This window comes from Engystomops pustulosus, chromosome 1 (genome assembly GCF_040894005.1).
Source record: "Engystomops pustulosus chromosome 1, aEngPut4.maternal, whole genome shotgun sequence".
Classification (NCBI taxonomy): domain Eukaryota; kingdom Metazoa; phylum Chordata; class Amphibia; order Anura; family Leptodactylidae; genus Engystomops; species Engystomops pustulosus.
In genome coordinates this window covers 128,571,366-128,592,512 of record NC_092411.1, presented here as the reverse complement: position 1 = coordinate 128,592,512, position 21,147 = coordinate 128,571,366, and the positions used below count along the sequence as shown (strand labels likewise).

General features: G+C 38.8%; 1 protein-coding gene across 1 annotated transcript in view; it reads left to right on the top strand.

The window, feature by feature from the left end:
- The window catches only part of TEK (TEK receptor tyrosine kinase), a 55,717-nt gene that overhangs the window by 11,813 nt on the left and 22,757 nt on the right, over positions 1-21,147 (top strand). Inside the window, exons 2-9 of the mRNA XM_072153197.1 lie at positions 8,001-8,312; positions 12,740-12,850; positions 13,258-13,410; positions 15,218-15,349; positions 17,333-17,473; positions 18,268-18,393; positions 20,175-20,329; positions 20,784-20,928. Coding sequence (XP_072009298.1) covers positions 8,001-8,312; positions 12,740-12,850; positions 13,258-13,410; positions 15,218-15,349; positions 17,333-17,473; positions 18,268-18,393; positions 20,175-20,329; positions 20,784-20,928 — 1,275 coding nt within the window. The remainder of the gene's footprint in view (positions 1-8,000; positions 8,313-12,739; positions 12,851-13,257; positions 13,411-15,217; positions 15,350-17,332; positions 17,474-18,267; positions 18,394-20,174; positions 20,330-20,783; positions 20,929-21,147) is intronic.

Here is a 21,147-nt window from a genome sequence, read left to right as displayed (position 1 = left end):
AAGAAATGTGGATCATGCTGCATGTCAGTGTACTTGGTTTACAATCCTTCATCCTGGTGGTAGATTTCCTTTAAGATTGTCTGAGTTCTTGGGTCTGGGGTATCTCACCTTTGTCTTGATAATACATGATAGCTATGGTCAGGTGAGTTTGCTGACAAATCAATCACAGTGGTACTGCAGTTATTAAACCAGATATTGGTCTATTGGATATTGGTACTTTTGGCAGTATGAATGGTTGCCAGGTCCTGCAGATAAAATGAAAATTCCATCTCAAAAAACTTGTTGGCAGAAGGAAGCATGAAGTGCTTTAAAATTGGTAGATGACGCCAGCAGACCTTTATTTGCAAATGAAATGCAAAATCTACTTTCCATTTAATCAACATTTATTGGGAGAACATAACGAGAATCAGTACAAACATGAGATGGCATAATAAATCTGAATGCGCAGGGTCAGAAACAACAAATATCATATGCTCATATGGGGATGAGAGTCAAAGGATGAAGACCCCCTAATGCCATCTCGGGCAAAGTAACTACTATAACATATAACAAACTAATAAAAGATAATCATGAAAAACAATCACATGAATATAAAGAAAAGGGAACTTGGGGGGAAGGGTAAAGGGGGGGGGGCTGGACACATATAAGGGATAGGGAGCCCGTAAGACTTTTCTTTTGAAGGTTGGGAGAGCTACTGCACATTTTATCTATGACAGGAGGAGATCATGAAATTCCTGAGAGTCCAAAAATATGTCCCATGAGGCCCATGCTGTGTTCGTCTTATTAGGGTCTACTGAGTCGTTGGCCACCAACTCTTCCATCCTCCGGATAAAACCGAGCTGCTGTACCCACTGAACTATCGTAGGAGGTTGTGGACTTTTCCAATGTCTGGGGATTACTGTACGGGCTGCGGTCAAAAAGTGACGAAGGAGACCTTTCTTAATAGTGGAGATAGTACCAGGTATAATCGACAGCAAAGCTATCTGAGGAGAAGGGGTGGCTGTCTTACCGGTGACCTGATGATAAGTGTCAAAGATTTTGTTCCAGAATGGTTGAAGAGCCGTACAGCTCCTCCAAATATGAAGTAAGGTACCCACCTCCGCACCACAGCGCCAACACACATCTGGGACTTCGGGGAAAATTCTGTGGAGCCGAGAGGGGCCTCTATACCATCTAGACCAGGGGTCCCCAAACTACGGCCTGCTGGCCACTTGCGGCCCGCGGACCGTTTCTATCCGGCCCCCGGCCCATCCAGCGCCGAGCCTCCGGATTTGTTATTTGGGAGCCTCCGGGCTGGCGCTCCAATATAGTCAATGATTAGGCTGTGGCCTATGATTAGGCCACGGCCTTAGGCAGTCGAGCAGGGGCCTCCGTCCGTCTGGACGGAAAGCTCCTGCCCGTCACTAAATAGTGCTCGATGCGGCCGGAAGCAGCCGCTTGAGCACTGTTATTGCAGGTGGAGCGATGTGGCCGGAAGACGACCCTGGCGCACATCGCTCCTTGAACCTGGCTGCGCGGCCATGCACCCCTTCCTGTCCGGCAGCAGCCAGAAGAAAGAAGACGCGGGAGCCAGAGGTAAGTACAGGGTTTTTTTTTTAAACCGCAGTAGAAAGATTGTGGCTGCGCTAATATATGAAATAATGGATTATGGGGCCATTATAGAAAATAATAATGGAGGGGCAGCATAGGGAATAATTATGAGGAGCAGGATAGGAAATAATTAATTATGAGGGGGTAGCATAGGGAATAATTATAATTAAATATTTCCTATGCTGCCCCTCATAATTAATTATTTCCTATCCTGCTCCTCATAATTAATTAGTCCTCATAAGGGGCAGCATAGGAAATAATTAATTATGAGGGGCATGTAAAAAGTTTGGGGACCCCTGATCTAGACAATATTTTGTAATTCTTCTCTTGAGCGCTACAGGGCAGCGGCATCTTGTGCGAGAACAGGAAGGCCTTATCTAGCTCTGCATCTGTAATTTCGATAGAGAGTGCTTCCTTCCATGCTCCAATGTAATGCGGCCTACCGGGAGTGGCGTCCTCCAATAATAAGCCGTATATATGGTGGAGATTACATGTGTTGGTGAAGAAGACAACCTAAATAATGCTTCCAGGGCAGTGGGGGACGACCCAAATGAGGTTTGTTCTGGGTCAGCCATTACGTAAGATGTCAGTTGTCTGTGCTCTAGCCAGGACAGTGGGGAGTCCGGATGGGAGGCCTGCAGGGACCCCAGAGTGGGAATGGAATCGCCCTCGACAATCTGACCCAGGCGAATGTCGGAAGAAGCCTCCCAACAGAGAAACCTCTGTCTGCCCACACCAGGTGGGAAGGCAGGAATGTGAAATAGTGGAGTCACCGGGCCTCTCATCCTAAGCAGGGTGTTCATGTTCATCAGCCTGTCCCAAGCAAAGAAAAAGTATGGGGAAAACAGAGAATGGTTGAGGTCCGAGGGTCTAAAGTCAACTGGGACCCAGGGGAGATAGCGTAACGTGGGGGAGATTAGATCAAGTTTGCTCTAGAAGTGGTTTGTAGTTTAAGGCATACAGGGATGATAGGTCTGCCGAGATATTTTTCCATTTAAAAGGAAATTGTGAGGCCAGGTGGAGCACCTCAGTCCCTGGGAGGGAGACATGCAAAATCTACTTTCATCTGAAAACAACACCTTGGACCACTGTGCAACAGTGCAGTTCTTTTTCTCCTTGGCCAAGGTAAGACGCTTCTGGTGTTTTCCATTGGTCAGGAGTGCCTTGAGACATGGAAAGTGACACTTGTGGCCCATGTCCTGGATAAGTCTGTGAGTGCTGGCTCTTGAAGCACTAACTCCAGCAGCAGTCCACTCCTTGTGTATCTCACCACAATTTTGAAATGGCCTTGTCTTAACAATTTCCTATCGAGGTTGCAGTTATCCTGTTGTTTGTGCAACTTTTTTTTTACCACACTTTTCCCTTCCACTCAACTTTCCATTATTATGCTTGAATACAGACAGCTCCTTTAGAAATGACCTTTTGTGGCTTACCCTCCTTGTGGAGTGTGCCAATTACTGCCTTCTGGATATCTGTCAAGTCAGCAGTCTTCCCCATGATTCTATTACCTACTGAACTAGACAAATGGTTCTTTTACAAAGCTTAGGAAGCCTTTGCAGGTGCTTTGGGTCAATAATTTTAATTTGATAATGACTTTTGGGTTTTCCTTGCTTTTCACCTCTTAGTGACCGCTTATACGGATTTCTCCATCGACTAGTCCAACAAGTTTTTCCGCTGTTATAACCAGACAAAGGCACTGCATTTGCCGAAATGCGTGTCAGGCTGGGGACATAAGGTGGCCTTTTCAATATACTGGACTGTATTTATCTTGATATCTTATAGTTAATGAAACCTTAAGGTCTGACTAATGTTTCAATAGATATATACCATATATACTCGAGTATAAGCCTAGTTTTTCAGAACAGAAAAATGTGCTGAAAACCCAAAATCGGCTTATACTCGGGTAAATAATATATAGGTTTTACCAGGTTTTTGTAGTAAAATTAGGGGCCTCGGCTTATACTTGGGTCGGTTAATACTCGAGTATATACGGTATATATATATATATATATATATATATATATATATATATATATATATATATATATATAATATATATTTGTGAATTTTTGCATTTTGGCCATGATTAATACTGGTGCACTTTAACTGGACTATATTTGGGCCTATATATTACTAATGTGATATGCTTTGTTTAATATAATATATATATATATATATATATAAGTTTAATATTTAAACATTAAACTTATACCCCGTATATACTCGAGTATAAGCCGAGTTTTTCAGCACACTTTTTGTGCTGAAAATTCCCCTCTCGGCTTATACTCGGGTATACAAGAAAAAAATAGACTGAGTGCTCACCATTCCGATGGCCCGGGCAGCGCCTCTTCTATCTTCATGTGCATTGCAGGTCCATGACAGCGGCTGACATTGCAGTTGTGCACCGCCCGGACCGTGCGCACAGAGCTGTTGTGGACATGACACTAGTATGAAGAAAGAAGAGGCGCTGCCCACGGAGCAGTCACGGACCTGCCGCACACATGAAGATAGAAGAGGAGCTGCCTGTGACTTCGGAATGGTGAGTATTCAGTTTTTTTTTTTGAGGGGCTGGCAGGATTAATAATTTGAGGGGCTGGCAGGCTATACATTACAGGGGGCTGGCAGGCTATATACTGGGGAAGCTGTGACCATTGCATTTCCCACTCTTGGCTTATACCCTCAACAATAGGTTTTCCCAGTTTTTGGTGGAAAAATTAGGTACCCCGGCTTATACTCTTGTCGGCTTATACTCGACTATATAATGTATATACGTTTTTTATGTAACTTCAGACATGAATATACATGATGCAATCGCAGGGTGCTGTTTTCACTGCCGGGCAGCCGGAAAACTATTGGAGGTCCCCGGGTCTGTCCGAGGTAAAATCTGCTTGGTCCAGCCCCTAGCAGGACTGAGCAGTGCACCTGTCAGTCTATGCAAGTGCATAGGCTGACACATCTAATGCACTGTAATACATGGTTATTGCAGTGTATTAGTATGAGCTACATACAAAAAAATGTATTAAAAATAAATTCATTAAAATGTCCCTAAGCACCCAATAGGTTAGGTATCACCATTTCCCAAATTCCCAATCTGTAAAAATATGAAAACAATTATTAATGGCGGTGAACCCTGCAACGGAAATATACGCCCAAATGTTACAATCTTTTTTTTCACATCACCTAGCAACCCATTAATTTAAAAAGCATTGCGTTTTTGATGCGTCTCGATAGACTTTAATGGGACGTAAAAAACGTGTATGAAATGCAAAAGTAGAGCATGCTGTGATTTTGATGCATGTGAAATAAATCGATTTGCGATCTTTCTGGCGTGGTAAAATTTTACCAAAAAAATTATGTCAACACAAAGACGAGATATGAAAACTAATTTTTCTAGTAGGACTATCAGTTTGAAAAACAGAAGATTTAGAATTTTGAAAATGGCACATTTTTTCAAAATGTTTACCAAATGCACCTTTTTTCATAAATGAATGCTTAATAAATCAACCAAAATTTCCCAGTAATTTGAAGTACAAAAGGGCCAGAAAAAACAAACTCAAAAACACTTGGGTAAGTTAAAGCCTTCTAAAGTTATAACCGATTAAGTGACACATGCTGGTTTTGAAAAATAGGCCTTATTTAGCAAGGCACAAATGAACTTGGTCACTAAGGGGTTAAGCCATAATCATCAACATAACATAAATGTTCACTCAGTTTGTCATTACTCTTTTAAATATATCAGTTTCACTTTTTGAATTGAATTACTGAAATAAAAACTTTTTGCTGAAATTCAAATTTTTTTAGAACTTGTATATTGTAAGTAGCATATAAAACTCCACCATACTATCTATCTATTCTTTTATTACTTTTTCTTGTATATCTTAATTACAGTAATATCAGTCTTAATACACTAGATAGATGAATATGTACAGTTGGTGCCAACAGGTAATAAATATGGCTTTGAACAAACTGTGTATTCTTTCTGCAAATGGGATTGTTAGACATCAATGCCATTTACTCATATGGTATCTATAGTTATTGGCTCTAAGCAGTGACTGCCAGCAGTTGGCACCTTCAAGGTGTGGTGACACAGGGTGCATGCACTGCATCGTGAGTCTCCCCAATAGAAGCCTAAGAGGCCGAGTGCTAGCTCACAACCTTTGCACACAACTGTGTGCATGAGGCCTTGTTACACAAACAGTAACTTTGGATATTCTTTAAAGGAAACCTACCACTTGAAGTGGCAGGTTTCTGATGGAAATACCGAGCACCAGCTCAGGGTGAGCTGGTGCCGGAGCTTATTTTTATTAGTGTTTTAAACCTCGGTATCGCGGTTTAAAACACTCTTTAAACTTTATAGCCGGCGCAGGGAGGTACGCGCTCGGCGCTTACCATGTGCGCGGCTCTCCTTCACTTCCTATGTAGCCGCGCGCATGGTAAGCACCAAGCGCGTACCTCCCTGCGCCGGCTATAAAGTTTAAAAAGTGTTTTAAACCGCGATACCGCGGTTTAAAACACTAACAAAAATAAGCTCCGGCACCAGCTCACCCTGAGCTGGTGCTCGGTATTTCCATCTGAAACCTGCCACTACAAGTGGTAGGTTTCCTTTAAAGTTTGTAATTTTGTTTTGTTTATGTCATTGTTCCTAAAGGGATCTGCTGGATAAATATCTCAGTAAAGCAGGCTATAGACACTAGAGGAGACTTACTGAACAAAATAATAATCGCAACATTGTTATCGGGTAGTCGGTAGAGCTCTTTACACTCTTCACAACTGCCTATAAATACCCGGTGCAGATAGCACATTTTTAGATTTCAAGACAGATGACAACTTCAAACATTTCTATCTCTTGAACTGTGGCACCTAGAAACACAAGTTTTACCATCAAAGAGGGGAATCTCACCTTTAATATCACAGCAGGTTTGTGTTTGTAGGTGCCACAGAACCAGAGATATCCACTCTTTAAGTTGCTGTAAAGTTTCAATTACTTACTGTAACTTTAACAGTGGATACTTTAACAGTGGATATCTCTGCTTCTGTGTCACCTAGAAACACAGCCCCAGATCCAACCAAAAATATGCTCTACAGAAAGAAAATAAGTTAATCACAGTGTTGGTGATTAACAATTAATACTGTGATTTGACAGAATTGTGTCGCAACAGTATGAAGCAAATTGCGCCAAGAAAAAATGTGTAATTGTGTCATATTTTAAAAACAGATCAGATTTAATGACTGCCCATACAGATTTCTCCATCGGTCACTAAGGGTCCATAGGCTGGGCCAATGGGTTTCTCAGTCAGCCTAACCTAAGGTCTGCATGGGCATGGAGGATCAGTGCCCTGGCTGTCATATGACATCCTGAACCCTGCTCTAACAGTACAGATTGGAACTCTGTTCCAATCCGGCTGTTAACCCATTAGATGCCGCGGTCAATGTAGTGACCACGGGATCTACATACCTGTGGAGGTAGTGGGCTCCCTCTGCTCCCGTCACCCCGCAATGTGATCCAAGCTGAGATATGGTAAATGTTAGTTAGTAACTAATTTGGGTAATAAGACTATCAGTTTGAAAAACAGAACATTTTGTAGTTTGAAAATAGCTATTTTTTTCAAAGTGTTTACCAAATTCCCCTTTTTTCATAAATAAATTCAATATATACCAACCAATATTTTCCACTAACTTGAAGTACAAAATGCCACATAAAAACAAACTCAGAGTGTTTGGTTAAGAGTGTGCACCACTATTAAATAATGTGGTGCAAAGTGCACATTAGTGAGGGAAACTGCACTAAGCCCAATTGCACCAGTTTGCATAAATCTGTGTCAACTGAAGGCAGGAGGCAGACGGAGCTGTAGAAGACACTTTGCAAAACTACATGCACCCTCTACCTCATATTCATAACATATTTTGGTGAAGGTTTTTACAATTTTACCATTTATTAAAAAACTTTTCATGGGAAAAAATGACAAAGCTTATTTTTTCAATTTTTCCCGCTCCTTTTGCCAGAAATAGTTTATTAATATGCCCCAATGTCTGTAGTTCATAATATTTACCATATACACTATACACAATATTAAGCACAAAAAATGACAACTCTGTAAAATTATGACTACTACAGTTATAATAAGAATGGATGCTTCCCGGACCTTGGGGGAAATCCAATTTTGAAACAATAGGCTGAGTTTCTTGTGGAATGTGCTTCTAAAATTCTTGATATGGCAGCCAAACTAAACTTGTTTACTGCTACAAGCTTCAAAAGGGTTGATTCAGAGTATGTCAAAGGAGGGTGTCTGTTCCGAATAGTTGGATACTATGCTAAATGCCATCAAATCTTGAATTTACAGCGCTGACTAAATACACTATACAGTAATGTTATTTTCCATCATTAATATTTCAATAACTTATCATTACAGGTGGAGTGGATGGCTTAAGAGACCTGATTTTAGTGAACTCACTTCCATTAGTTCCAACTTCTGACACCTCCATGACTTGTATTGCCCCTCAATGGAGTTCGCCAGAGACCATTGCTATTGCAAGGGACTTTGAAGCTGTTAGTAATAAACTTCAGGATCCTTTGGAAGTTATCCAGGATGAACAAAGACGATCGGTAAAGAAAGTCTTGTGGAAAAAGGAAAAGACAAGGGATGCCATTGGAGCTTATTACTGTGAATGGAAATCACAGGACACAGTGACTAGGACACGAACTTTAAAAATGTCATCCCAAGGTAACAAATCCCTCTATCCTTTTCTGTGCTATTAGTGTGTGATGTTTACATGCTAATCTATGATTACAATGAATTGAAGTTGATACAGTCATGTTTACCCATTATAATTAATGAAATGTTTCCGAGCATGAGTATGTAAGTGTGTCCAGGCCTTCTGCTGATCCTGGGAAGCTCTATTGCAGTTATATGGGTAGTCTTAAAAAGACAACCCCTGTTCATATGTCAAATTAGGGCATAATATGTCATAAATAAGATCTCAATACCCATTTTTACCATTACACTACATTTACTTAGTCACTGCAGGAGAAATGTAAATGGTTGTTCCAAAAGCCTGGATCTGATCAGCAGCCTACTATGGATAGGTAAAGAATAGGAAAGGAAGAAGGAGAGAGATTATCCCCCATACAGAATATAAGCAGTAATGATATTACTCCCCATCTCATGATGTACATCCAGGTACAGCTCTGTTTTCAGTGTATCATTAATTCTCTCTGCTGCATATGCTCCAAACACTGGTCATGTTGGAGCTTGATAAAACTCTATTTCCTGGCAAAAGAAAGGTCTAGAAATATGTCATTTCAACTTGGCTCTGAAGTGTTCTTGGACAAAATCTCGACAATGTAAAGATTGTTCTTTTAGAAGAACTAAGTATAGGAGATGAGATGCTGTGTTTAATAACATATTTGGTGGATATCCATAGCCTGTTATCTGCACTTATTGCTAAAACTGAGGCCTCCAAAGAAGCCCCTTTACTTATTCGTCCAGAGATCCTTATATTTCTTATATTTTCATCTCTTGTGACATCTAGCAGTGAATTTATGCCCGTTTACTGTAAAATTTTATAATCCTTGCCAGTGGCGTAACTAGGAGAGGCACACACGTTTATACAATCACACACATTTATACACTTAAATACACCACACACATAACATTCTACACTCACTTTTATATACTCGTACACACATACATACTTATACACTCATATGCACAAGTTTATGTACTCATATATATATATATATATATATATTTGTACACTAACATGTACAGTATATACAAACTCAAACTGTATATACATACAGTATATATACATCAAAGTTTCATACATACTATTTATATACATACATACATATAGCATACATACAACACATTCTTTTACATACGGTATGCACCCACTGCGTATACACTGTATACACACACATGTAGTATAAAAACACCATATACACATACTGAATCTATATGCAGCATATACACACATACAGTATATATAGTATATACACACAATGCATATACATACAGCATATACACACATATATACAGTATATACAGCAGATACACACACCATATACATATAAATATTTATATGCATGTGTCTACATACAGTTTATACACATACACACAGTATACACATACACACATACTGCGTATACATGCAATATATACACAAATACATACGGTATATACAGAATATACACACACATACAGTATATACTGTACACACACATACAGTATATACTGTACACACACATACAGTATATACTGTACACACACATACAGTATATACACACACATACATACAGCATATACACACACATACATAAAGTATATACTGTACAGCACATACACACATACATACAGCACATACACACAGCACCCACATGCGTATACACACACATACACAGCACATATATTTAGCATATACATACAGCACATGCACACATACATACAGCACATACATACACACAGCACAAACATACAGCATATACATACAGCACATACACACAGCACACACATACAACACATACACACAGCACATACATACAGCATGCATACAACAATATATATATATATATATATATATATATATATAGGTTTGGTGTATGATTAAAGTTAGGGTTCTGGTGTTGTGTGAATTAATTTTAGTTGTCTAGTCTAGGAAGTAATCAATTATTTTTCATCTAACTTATCTAAGGGGTTGGTTTGGAGTTAATTAATTTAGGTGTCTGTTATGAGTACTGATTTTTTTGGGTCTAAGATATTTTCAAAGACTAGGTATGGATTGGACACATTGTAGGGATCTCTTCTGTAATCAGGATTTAGGTTAGAGCTGTTCTGGGTATTATTATTTCCTAAAACAAAAATAACTACATATAATTCTATGATAAATTCCGCTCTGAATAGAATGTCTTCTTTTCCAAATGGATGCCACAGATTTGTAAAAACCATAAATGGTATTCCATTATGAACGTCTAATACAGAAACCTATAATGCTTTAAATGAATACAACAAAACTCAATGTGATAAATCACAAATGGAGCTTAAATAGTTTGCTTATATTATTCACAGAATTTATGGGCTTTCTAACGTAGGCAAAGTTATCTGCAAGATGGAGACTATCTACAGCTACAACTCTCATAATCCCTCAGTTCTCAGTAACAACTCCTCCCTTTTATGCTCTGCTCCCAATGATGATTCAACAGACTGTCCTGCTCTGTTACCATAGTAATGATTTGTCACTGCACATTGCACCACTGAGATCACCACAATAACGGCTGTAGTTGATGCACTGCAAGCAAATAACTTCAGCCAAACATAGTGGTGATCTCACGACCTGCCCAATCAGGTGCAGGACATGTGATGTGGACATGTGACCAGCAGCCATATTCTGTCCTGTGTCTACTCCACAGCGGCAAAATCTTTGGACCGATTAAAGGGCCAGTAGCATTTTAATTCTGCTTTAAAGTGTATGTCAACAGCAAAATTTTAAATAATAACTACTGTAATTATACATTAGCTTATATTTTAATGGCACACTTGAATTTGAATTATGATTATCTCTGGAATCTCATGAATATTCTTCTTTTAATGTGTGCAGGAGGTTGTTGCAGATGTTTTACAAAACTGACATTTATCCGGGGTAATATGCCACAAAGAACCATGAAGAGTTGGGGTGTAAATAGAGTGGAAAATATGAATAGTAATTCAATTCATGTGACAGAATTTGGTATAGAGCAGTGATGGCTAACCTATGGCACTGGTGCCAGAGGCGGAACTCAGAGCCCTTTCTGTGGGCACCCAGGCCATCACCAGAGAGGACTCCAGGTATCTTCCTGCAGTCCCAGACAGCCCAGGACTTGCTGTGCTCAGAGATATTTTAAAGTGACAGCTCTACCTGGGACTACTGGAGGAGTGGGAAGGTGTGAACAGATCTGGATTATCATTGTAGCTCCTGCCCTGACAATTTTTCCTGCTTATGGGACCCTGGAGGGAAGCTACAATGATCATCCACATTTCTTCTATTTTCTGCTTTATTGGTGTCCTCAGGTGCTGGTATGAATGAAAGCTGTGACAGAGCAGGGAGTGTAAATCACAAATTACATTTCTGTGTTGGCACTCTGCTATGAATAAGTGGGTCTTTGTTGTAGTTTGGGCACTTGGTCTCTAAAAGGTTCGCCATCACTGGTATAGAGCCTTTCCCAAGCTGGTGAAGGGCATGAGAAAAGCCTAGTGTGTTCTGAGCCGAAATATTGCCGCTGTGTATGGAGTACACTACCCTTTTTTCATTTTTGTGTGGAGTACTGCCGTTTCTTCATATATACTAGATGCCCTGTTGCCTGGACTTGTAATGTCTTTTGCACCCTTTTTAATTTAAGTTTGTTTTAACTGTGCTATGCTTCTTGTGTATCTATCTAAATATCCATCTAATGACTCTATATCCGGCGTGACAGGTATTATCAGTTTCTGCTGTTTTAACAGAAGAATACAGAAAATAATTAAAGGGTTATTCCGTTCACAACAAATTATCCCCTATCCAAAGGATAGGGAATAATTTTGTACATTAGGATGTTCTTAGTTGTGGGGGTCCATTGTACCCTCAATGAATTCAATTGTCAGGATAAGCATGCATACTCCTTCCCCATTTACTGTCTAACAACGGATAGAGCAGTAAGGAGCATGTGAGACAAGCTGTTCTGTTTTTTGGGAGTGCATTGGACCCCTGCTGCGAGCCTCATGTTGCTGTGACCTCCATTTATTTCAGCTCACAGGAAGTTTATTATTAAAAATAAATAATTACAATATGAAACTAAATTCAAGATAAATTCTATACATTCACTTTTACCATAAGGCTCATAATGAAGGACCCCCTAAGCTCTGGAGGGTCATTGCATGAATAAGAGCTCCTTGATACCTTTCTCCTAGACCTAGACAAACTAGGGTGAAGGGTAATGTCATCTGGCATGGGTGGCAACAACTGGAGGAAGTGCAGGAGGAATGTGACCTTCAGGCTGCAAGTTGTGCACCCTTGTTTTTGAAGTAACCTCTGATCTGTCACCATTTGAAAGCTGCCAATAACAGTATATTTAAGGTAACTGATAAAACGTCTCAAATATTACATTAAAAGTATTTGTTATTTGCTTATCGATTCCTAGCTTCTTTTCATCCAACTTCATTGACTGTCACTGCAAGTAGAGGAGACAATGTCACGCTAAGTTTTGTTAAGAAGCTCCCAAAAGATGAAGATGTTGTATTCTACAAGAACAGTAAGTCTTACATCTGGTGCATCAACATGTAATGCTTAGGGTCATATATATATATATTCCAAAACCATTCCATATACATTCCAAAACCCATTTTCTGATATCCTATTAGGATTTTTTAATCACAGTATCTCTTTTCATGGAGGATCCTGCTGTTGCATGCATCACATTGCAATAAGTTAAAATACAGTAGCTGATCAAATATATTTCCTGATTTTCTACTTATATTTCACTCCTGGGTTATTGTAAACCTCGTTCTAGTTCAATTCTTATTGAAGTGTGCCTATGTTTACCACTTTTGGCCTGCTTCATGGAGATGTGCAGCGTAATTTCAGGGCAGTCATTGTAAGACGCTGAATTTGATGCCATTGTATCATTGTATAAATTAACCTCTTACTTTATATGTATAGGTTCTTTCCTCCACTCTGTACCAAAGCATGAAGTGCCACCTCTGTTGGAATACTCTATAATGAATGTTCAGCCGAGTGATGCAAGTACCTACGTAGTAAGATACATTGGAGGCAATCACTTTAACATGGCCTTGACCCGATTAATTGTCAGACGTAAGTTTACTTATTTGTCTTAGGGTTAGATGTGGAATGGGATATGCCAATACACCTCATACAGTGGTGCTTCTTTATATATTATAGCTGATGACCATAGATGTGGAGGGAGCTGACCTCTCTTGCCTTTTTACAAATGGAAGTTGTTTTTAATTTGATTTTATTATAAGAGGTTGAGAAGGTTATGGATTTGGCATAGAATATGCACAGCCATGTCGTTTAGAAAGTCTTCTTAAAAGACGTTTACTTTCCAGCTTGTAGAGTATAGCAAAGACTAGGATGTAATGTAAAGGATAATGTCACATGTGCCTGTTTAGTTTTGTGAGTAAAGCTTAAAGGGGTATTCCGGGAATATGAACGTCTGACACAAAAACCCATGATGATATAAATAAATGAGTACAACAATTCTCAATGTCATTAGTTACAAAACGGAGCTTAAAGATTAGATTTTATGATTTACAAAATGTATGGCCTCTCTAAAGATGGCCGCCACTGGAAACTACAAGTTCCATGATCCTTTAGTTCTCAGTAACTCCTCCTACCTCTCAGGCTCTGCTCCCAGTGATGATCTAACAGGTTTTCCTGCTCTGTTACCATAGTAATGATGTGTAACTGACCTCACCACAACACTGGCCATACTGGATGCACTGCAACCAACCGACTACAGCCAAACGTAGTGGTGATCACATGACCTGCCCAGGCAGGTGCAGGACATGTGATGTGGACATGTGACCAGCGTCCATCTTCTGTCCCGTGTATGCTCTGCAACGGACCGCGCAGAGGAAATTAACGGACTGATTAAAGGACCAGTAGCATTTTAATTCTTAATTACAGTCTATGTAATCAGCATTTTCTGCTAACGAGAGCAAAATTTTAAATAACAACTAATTACACATTAGCTTATATTTTGAGTACCCATTTGTATATGAATTATGCTGATTCCTGGAATACCCCTTTAAAGTTTTTGTTTCATGGAACTTAACCTAAGACGGCCATTTATTATTGTGCTATGCTGTAACCTGTTGCTTAATGTAATGAACAAACCACTGGAGACCAGGAATTAAACATTAAGGACTAGGCATGTACTCCAGGCAAACAGCTGATTTTTCTGGATACAGCCAGGACCAACCAGATACTGCAAAGGAAGCTTAAAAGTAGTATGATATGTAGTACATGGATAGCTTAAAGTCTTTCAGAATAAGAGTGTCTGTCACTTCTGGCTCATAGACTGTTGCCCCAAGTCTTGAACATCCCTTTATGATAAACATACATGACCAAAACTCCAATTACTGTTCTAGGCCACTAGATTCTCCAATATTAATTCCTTACCAATGTGGATCAACAAAGAAACTGGTATTTCAGTATCTTAGGCAAGTAAGGGAACTTATACTGATCCCTTCTACCACTAAACCCCCAAGACTGCTGAGAAAAACAATGACACTGACTTGTCATTTGTGGCAAATTATAGTTGTTCAGGGGTTTTCATAAGAATATCTAGGGATCTTTAACCCATTGACAACTGTAGATTATGACGACAAATATTATGATGTTATTTTGACATGTACTGCTTTAGTATCACAAATTACTAGAATTGCTGTTATTGACCCCTTTAATAGCTTATCCCACCTGAAAAGACATTTACAGTATAAGTATATTACACCTTTAACACTTTGTGTTATTTACCATGTTGCAGGTGAAACTAAACATTACAATAGAAGTGTAAGTTATGCAAAAAGACATCTTGCAATGAAAAGCTAATTAAAAAGGGAAAAGATTAAACCGTTTTAATTGCAATCATTTTTTTCAGGATGTGTAGCACAAAAGTGGGGACCACTGTGTAACAAGACCTGCCCTGAATGCCGTAACAATGGTGTTTGTCATGAGGATACAGGAGAATGTATTTGCCCTCCAGGCTTCATGGGGACAACATGTGAAATGGGTAAGCTCTATCTATCTATAAATAAGTTTAGTGAGCCCTATGAGGGCTTCGTATCTACAGTAGTTGTGTTTCCAAGTGGGGTCATTACTATTTGATACAATAAAATCACAGGTATGCTGTTTTGCAATGGGTTTTATTTTTATAGAAAATCTAGCATCAAAATCAAGCATGATAAATCAGGAACAATTACTCATAGATCCAAGCACTGTGACTGTGGTAATCTTTGTATATTTCTTATCCATGGCCTCCTGCCTTCTAAAAATACACCCTCTTCAGGTATTGGCACAAAGTGGGAGGGGGCAAGTGCTCCTCACAGTGTAAAAGCCGGTGAAGGATGCTCATTAGCATAATTTTAAAGTTGAATCTAGAAGGAAGAAAGCCATGCAAGAATATTACCACAGTCATGGTGCATTGAACTATGAGTTTATGGTAGATTTACTTTAGGCTTCTCTTTTTGTGTTCCAATTGACACACCCTATATATTCTTTGGGTCAGTAAAATCACAGAGATCTAAACTTTTTTATTTATTGCCATGTTCAAATACTTTCAAAAATATAAATCTTTCAGAAAAAAATCTCTATTTCACTGACCCTTTTAATTTTTTTCAGTTTTTTTGCAGGACCAGCTGATTTTTATTATTAACATTGGGAACTTTACAACCTGGGATAAGGTTTTATTTAAATTTTAGGTGGCAAAATGAAAAAAGGATAATTTTTTATATTTGGGCGCCAGAGCTGCTTCCCTCTTGCGGCAAATGGCAAGTCAACCCAACATGTCTCTTCAGCAGCATACCTTTTACCTTAAATAGTAAGACTATGTGGGAAATAACCCTGAAACTAATATTATTATAAAAAACTAAATTTGAAAACATCATTGAGTAAGGAGCGGTTTCTGTATCTGCATTTAGAAGTCTTGATGAGTTGTCATATGCTTCTGACATCACTCAAGGTCCTGGAGTTTTCTTGTTGCTGCCGTCAATAGTCAAGACTGATATTCTCCTGCACATAGCATGCTACAGGTCAGGAGCATGCACCTCAGCTAGTTCTCCTCCCAACAAGATCCACCCACCCTATACTCCTCTCCAATTTACAGATACGGATTCCCATGGCAACCAATCCAAACAAAGGCAGGGAGAGTAGCCAGCGAGATAAGGTCAAACCCCTGCTAGTAGGAAAATGGCTGCAGATGCCTAATTAGATATCTAATTAGATCTTATGCTTATTTTAACTTAGTGCAGAGGTAGGCAAAAGTTTTTATACTTTATAGTTGTTCTTTAAGGCAACTCTAACTCTAATGAGAGGTGGTAAATACCACTTTAGATTATAAAAATGTCTGAATGTCCATAGAAATCCCAGGAGCATCTTTTCATATTAAAATAGTATTTATATTACAAAAAGCCATGTTATATATTAAAGAAGAATTTATATTGCAAACAGCCATAATTCGAGAGTTTGCTAAACAACCCCTTTAAAATTTGTATTATTATGTATATGATTTATTAGGGAATATAACTGTGCTATAAATGAATCTCCTAGGAATACCAGCTCATCTTGTTCACCGTGCTAGGGAAATACATTTGGATACAACTAACTTTTTTTTGGTAAAATTGTAATTAAAAATGTAAACACTGAGAGCCTCAAAGCCAGATATGTATGGGACAAATAGATTCACTCTGAAGCTCAGTGAATCATAAATCTGATTGAACAGAGAGCCAAGATGAGTGCCATTCTTGGGTTTGACCACAGCATACAAATGGCATAATCACTGGTTCAAGTGGCAGGTGTCTGCTGTAGACAATACAGCAAGACAAACAAGACAGAAGGCCTCTGCACTATTTAGCCACCTAAATACATGGTTAAAGACTGCAGGTTCTACCTGTACAGTGTATGTTGGGTAAATAAAATTCAGATATCTTGTGATTCTCCAGATCATTATCCTTATCATACATATGGAATGTTAACCTTGTTCAATACTCTTCTGTAGCATGTGGAGAACACAGATTTGGAAGAACCTGCAAGCAGACGTGCGGAGAAAAAGAAACCTGCAAATCACAAATGTTTTGCCTAATAGACCCTTATGGCTGCTCCTGTGCCTCAGGCTGGACTGGACTAATGTGTGATGAAGGTACTTCAGATCAAATATATGGATATGTGAGAAATAAAACCAGGAAACAAACTATATAAATTGTTCTTCTATAAAATAGTGCTGTAGTAGTAGCAAATAAGTAGCATAAGTCATTTATACATGTCATTTGCTCAATGTGTATATTCTCTATGTGTTTGTGTGGGTTTCCTTTGGGTAAACTGGTTTCTTCATATACTCCATAAACCTGATGATTGGGAATTAATATTGTAAACCCTACAGAGGGGAGTGAAACAACGGTGTTTGTAAAGTCCAATGTAAACGAGAAAAAGAAATTCTATAAAAACAATTCACGTCTCTTACATTACCACAAATGTTTTCCTGTGATAAAGTTGTATCCACATAATGTTTTCATAACTACAATAAGTCCTTCTAGTGGACTATGATGGATACTTATCCACATTACATCTGAGGCCCCTATCACACTTGCCGTGCATGGCTGGATATACGTCACCTGTAGAAGGCTATAGGCACCGGGTGGCGGTATGCACCGTGCATGGGGAAAAGATAGAGCATGATTTATCTTTTCCTGTGTTTACGGCCCTGTGCGGAAGGTGTGAGCAGATAGGGCCAGTCGAGCATAGGTTAGGTGTAAAAACAGCCTTAGTAATAGTCAAAGAGTAAGATGCCCTTATTTTATGTGTCATGATTGAATTGGAGGATAGATGAAGTAATGTAGCTCCTATCAATATTCTCACAGAAATGTTAAAAGAATGATATAGATATCTGCATAGCTGTGCTTGCAAGAAACAATGCTTACTGATTTTCTCTTTTAGCTTGCCCTGAGGATTTCTATGGGCCTGACTGCAAGCTGAAGTGTCTCTGCACCAGAGGGAAATGCGATAGGTTCAAAGGGTGTATTTGTCCGCAAGGGTGGCGTGGGCTTCACTGTGAAAACGAAGGTAAAGCAAGGTAACACTGTATTGTTATATATTGATGACAGGCCACACACACACACACACATATATATATATATATATATATATATATATATATATACCCTGTTTCCACAAAAATAAGACAGTGTCTTAATTTTTGCTCCTAAACCGGCGCTAGGTCTTATTTTCAAGGGATGTCTTATATTTCCATGAAAAATAATTCACATTTATTGTTGGCCAAACTTATTTCATGCAGAATTTCTTGTTACTCCATTACAATTATTGGCGACAATAGCAATAGCACTTTTCTCCAATGATCCCCTTTTTGTCAGCACTTCTTGTCCAGGTGGCTGCTTGTATCACATTTGCAGCGCAACAGTCAGAGATTTTATCCCATGATTTCTTGCTGCAAGTCACAACCTCTTGTGGTATCTAAATGATCTACTAATACTAATGTATGGCGGAAACAGGGTATATATATATATTAGTTTGAAAAATATATATAGCAGCACTCAAAAAATAATTAATACCACTCAGGTGCACTTCCCAGAACCAGGACCTCAGTTCCTCCAAGTTATAGACGAAGAAAAAATGGAGCCTTTCTCAAACCTGAGAAGGCTGCAGGCTTTGGGAGCCGAAACATTGCTTGGCACATGTTGGAATAAAATAGTACGTTTTTGATCACATTCAATCTCGGAGTGCTGCCATTTTTTCTTTTATATATATATATATATATATATATATATATATATATATATATATATATATATATAATACAATATACATTTTCAGATCAAATATTACATGGAAATTTTGGTATCTTGGTATCAGAGGCCACAACATAGTGTGGTGAGTCACAAGCTCACCTGTTATGAGAGGGAGATAGGTACATATTATTGTTATATCTCCACAATCCAGTATTATATGCTCGTACCGCAGAAGATTGCTATTAATAAGATAAAATAGTGAACTTAAAACACTAAGTTGCTACCTCTGATACCAAGGGTATTGAGTTCAGATCAAGTCTTAGACACATTACAAGAATTGCCTGTAATATTTATTGCCATCTCTAGAGCAGTATAAGAGTAATTATCTAAACTGTAAAGTTTATTAAGTAAATATTAAAATTCTTCTAATACTCGCAAGAGCGATGCTAAACAACACCCCTATTCACTAATACATATAAATGCAAAAATAAGACATACAATATGAACAAGAAACGGCAATATCTCAGCTATAATGTTTCAGCATAGATGGGCTGCATAGGAGGGACAGGGGTGACACATACACCAAAGAGTAAATACTGCAGTCCTCTTAACAAATGGTGCAGGCCACCGTAACTCTAATGTGTCTTACCATACCAATATACAATACCCATCGCTGATGTAGGGCTGGGAGGGAGTCTACAGACCTGTACAAGTAGGCGCTGCAGGGGGTGTGTAGAGCCCTCAACCTCTGACCCTATCACCAACAAGACTCCCGCCTTAACAAGGGCAGTCCCCAACACTTTCCCTTGTCTGTAGAAAGAAGCACCTCCCTTGATTGGAGACTGTCCCTGATGTCCGAAGTGAAGGAGAGTATTTTGTGCAGTGTTAGAGGAAGGCTTCCTTTCAACAAAGAAAAGCCTGATAAAACCCACGTAAGATATAATAGCCACTAGGCTTCCCATAGATCCTGAATTGCATTTGACTGAATAACACCCAGGAGTTGGGCAGTTATGTCCTATGTCTTAGTAGGACAATTTATGTGTTTTGGATACATATTTTTTTCAACATCTCTATTGATAATAAATTTATACCTTGCAGGTAAACCATACATCCCACCACAGATACAAGAAATGGAAACAACATTGGAACTAAACTCAGGAATTGATTTTAAGCCAACCTGTAGGGTCAGTGGCTACCCAAAACCATCTGCTGAAGATTTTCTGCTTTTTAAAGAAGATGGCACCATGTTTCAGGTTGCATTCTCTAGAATATTCAACCTTTTTAATATCCGTGAAATTTTTTACTTCGAACTGTCCTGTTTAGAATACTAAAATTGATCTCGTACACTTCAAAATGAAGGCATTACTTTTTTTTATGAAAAGTCTCCCAATTTAATTTCTTGCTACATATTCTATACTCCTATACAATCCTATTTATCTCGGACACATGTGTGTAAGGTTTGGTTGCAGTGAAAACCAGTTAACCTTTCAGCATGTTTTGAACCATTTATGTGAAACACATAAATACATGTCTATAACATACAAACGTTTTATAAGTCTTGGGTCACACACACGCCTAGGACACCTATGAAGAAAGTGTCCATCAAAATCTTGTAACATTTTCAAATCCACTTCTTTTCCAAAAGTTGTTTTTGGCTATTTGATGTGTTGCTCAGCATTCGGTGACTAATATTTGTGTTTTCCATAGGCTTTGTCAACCACTGAAGTCGATCAGCAGACAGTTGCCCAATTCTTAGTTGGAAAGATCGTACCTAGATTTTCAGGTTGGTGGATCTATAGCGTGAAGACTGCAGCAGGGACAGATGATCAGCATGTACACATCTATGTGAAAGGTAGGAAATTATTGATCAAATGATACAGAAAGTTTCGAAAATAGCATTAACTCTCACAGCAATAATTGAAATGCTTTTGATTCTATACTTGAAGTGAAAATAATTTTACACTGCAAGGTTTTTATGCAACTTAGGTTGGGATGTTGGCCAGTCCCATGTGTTGGCCAGTTCTTACTGCTTGCATGATCAAGACTTAGAATGAGGAATCATGGTATCCAT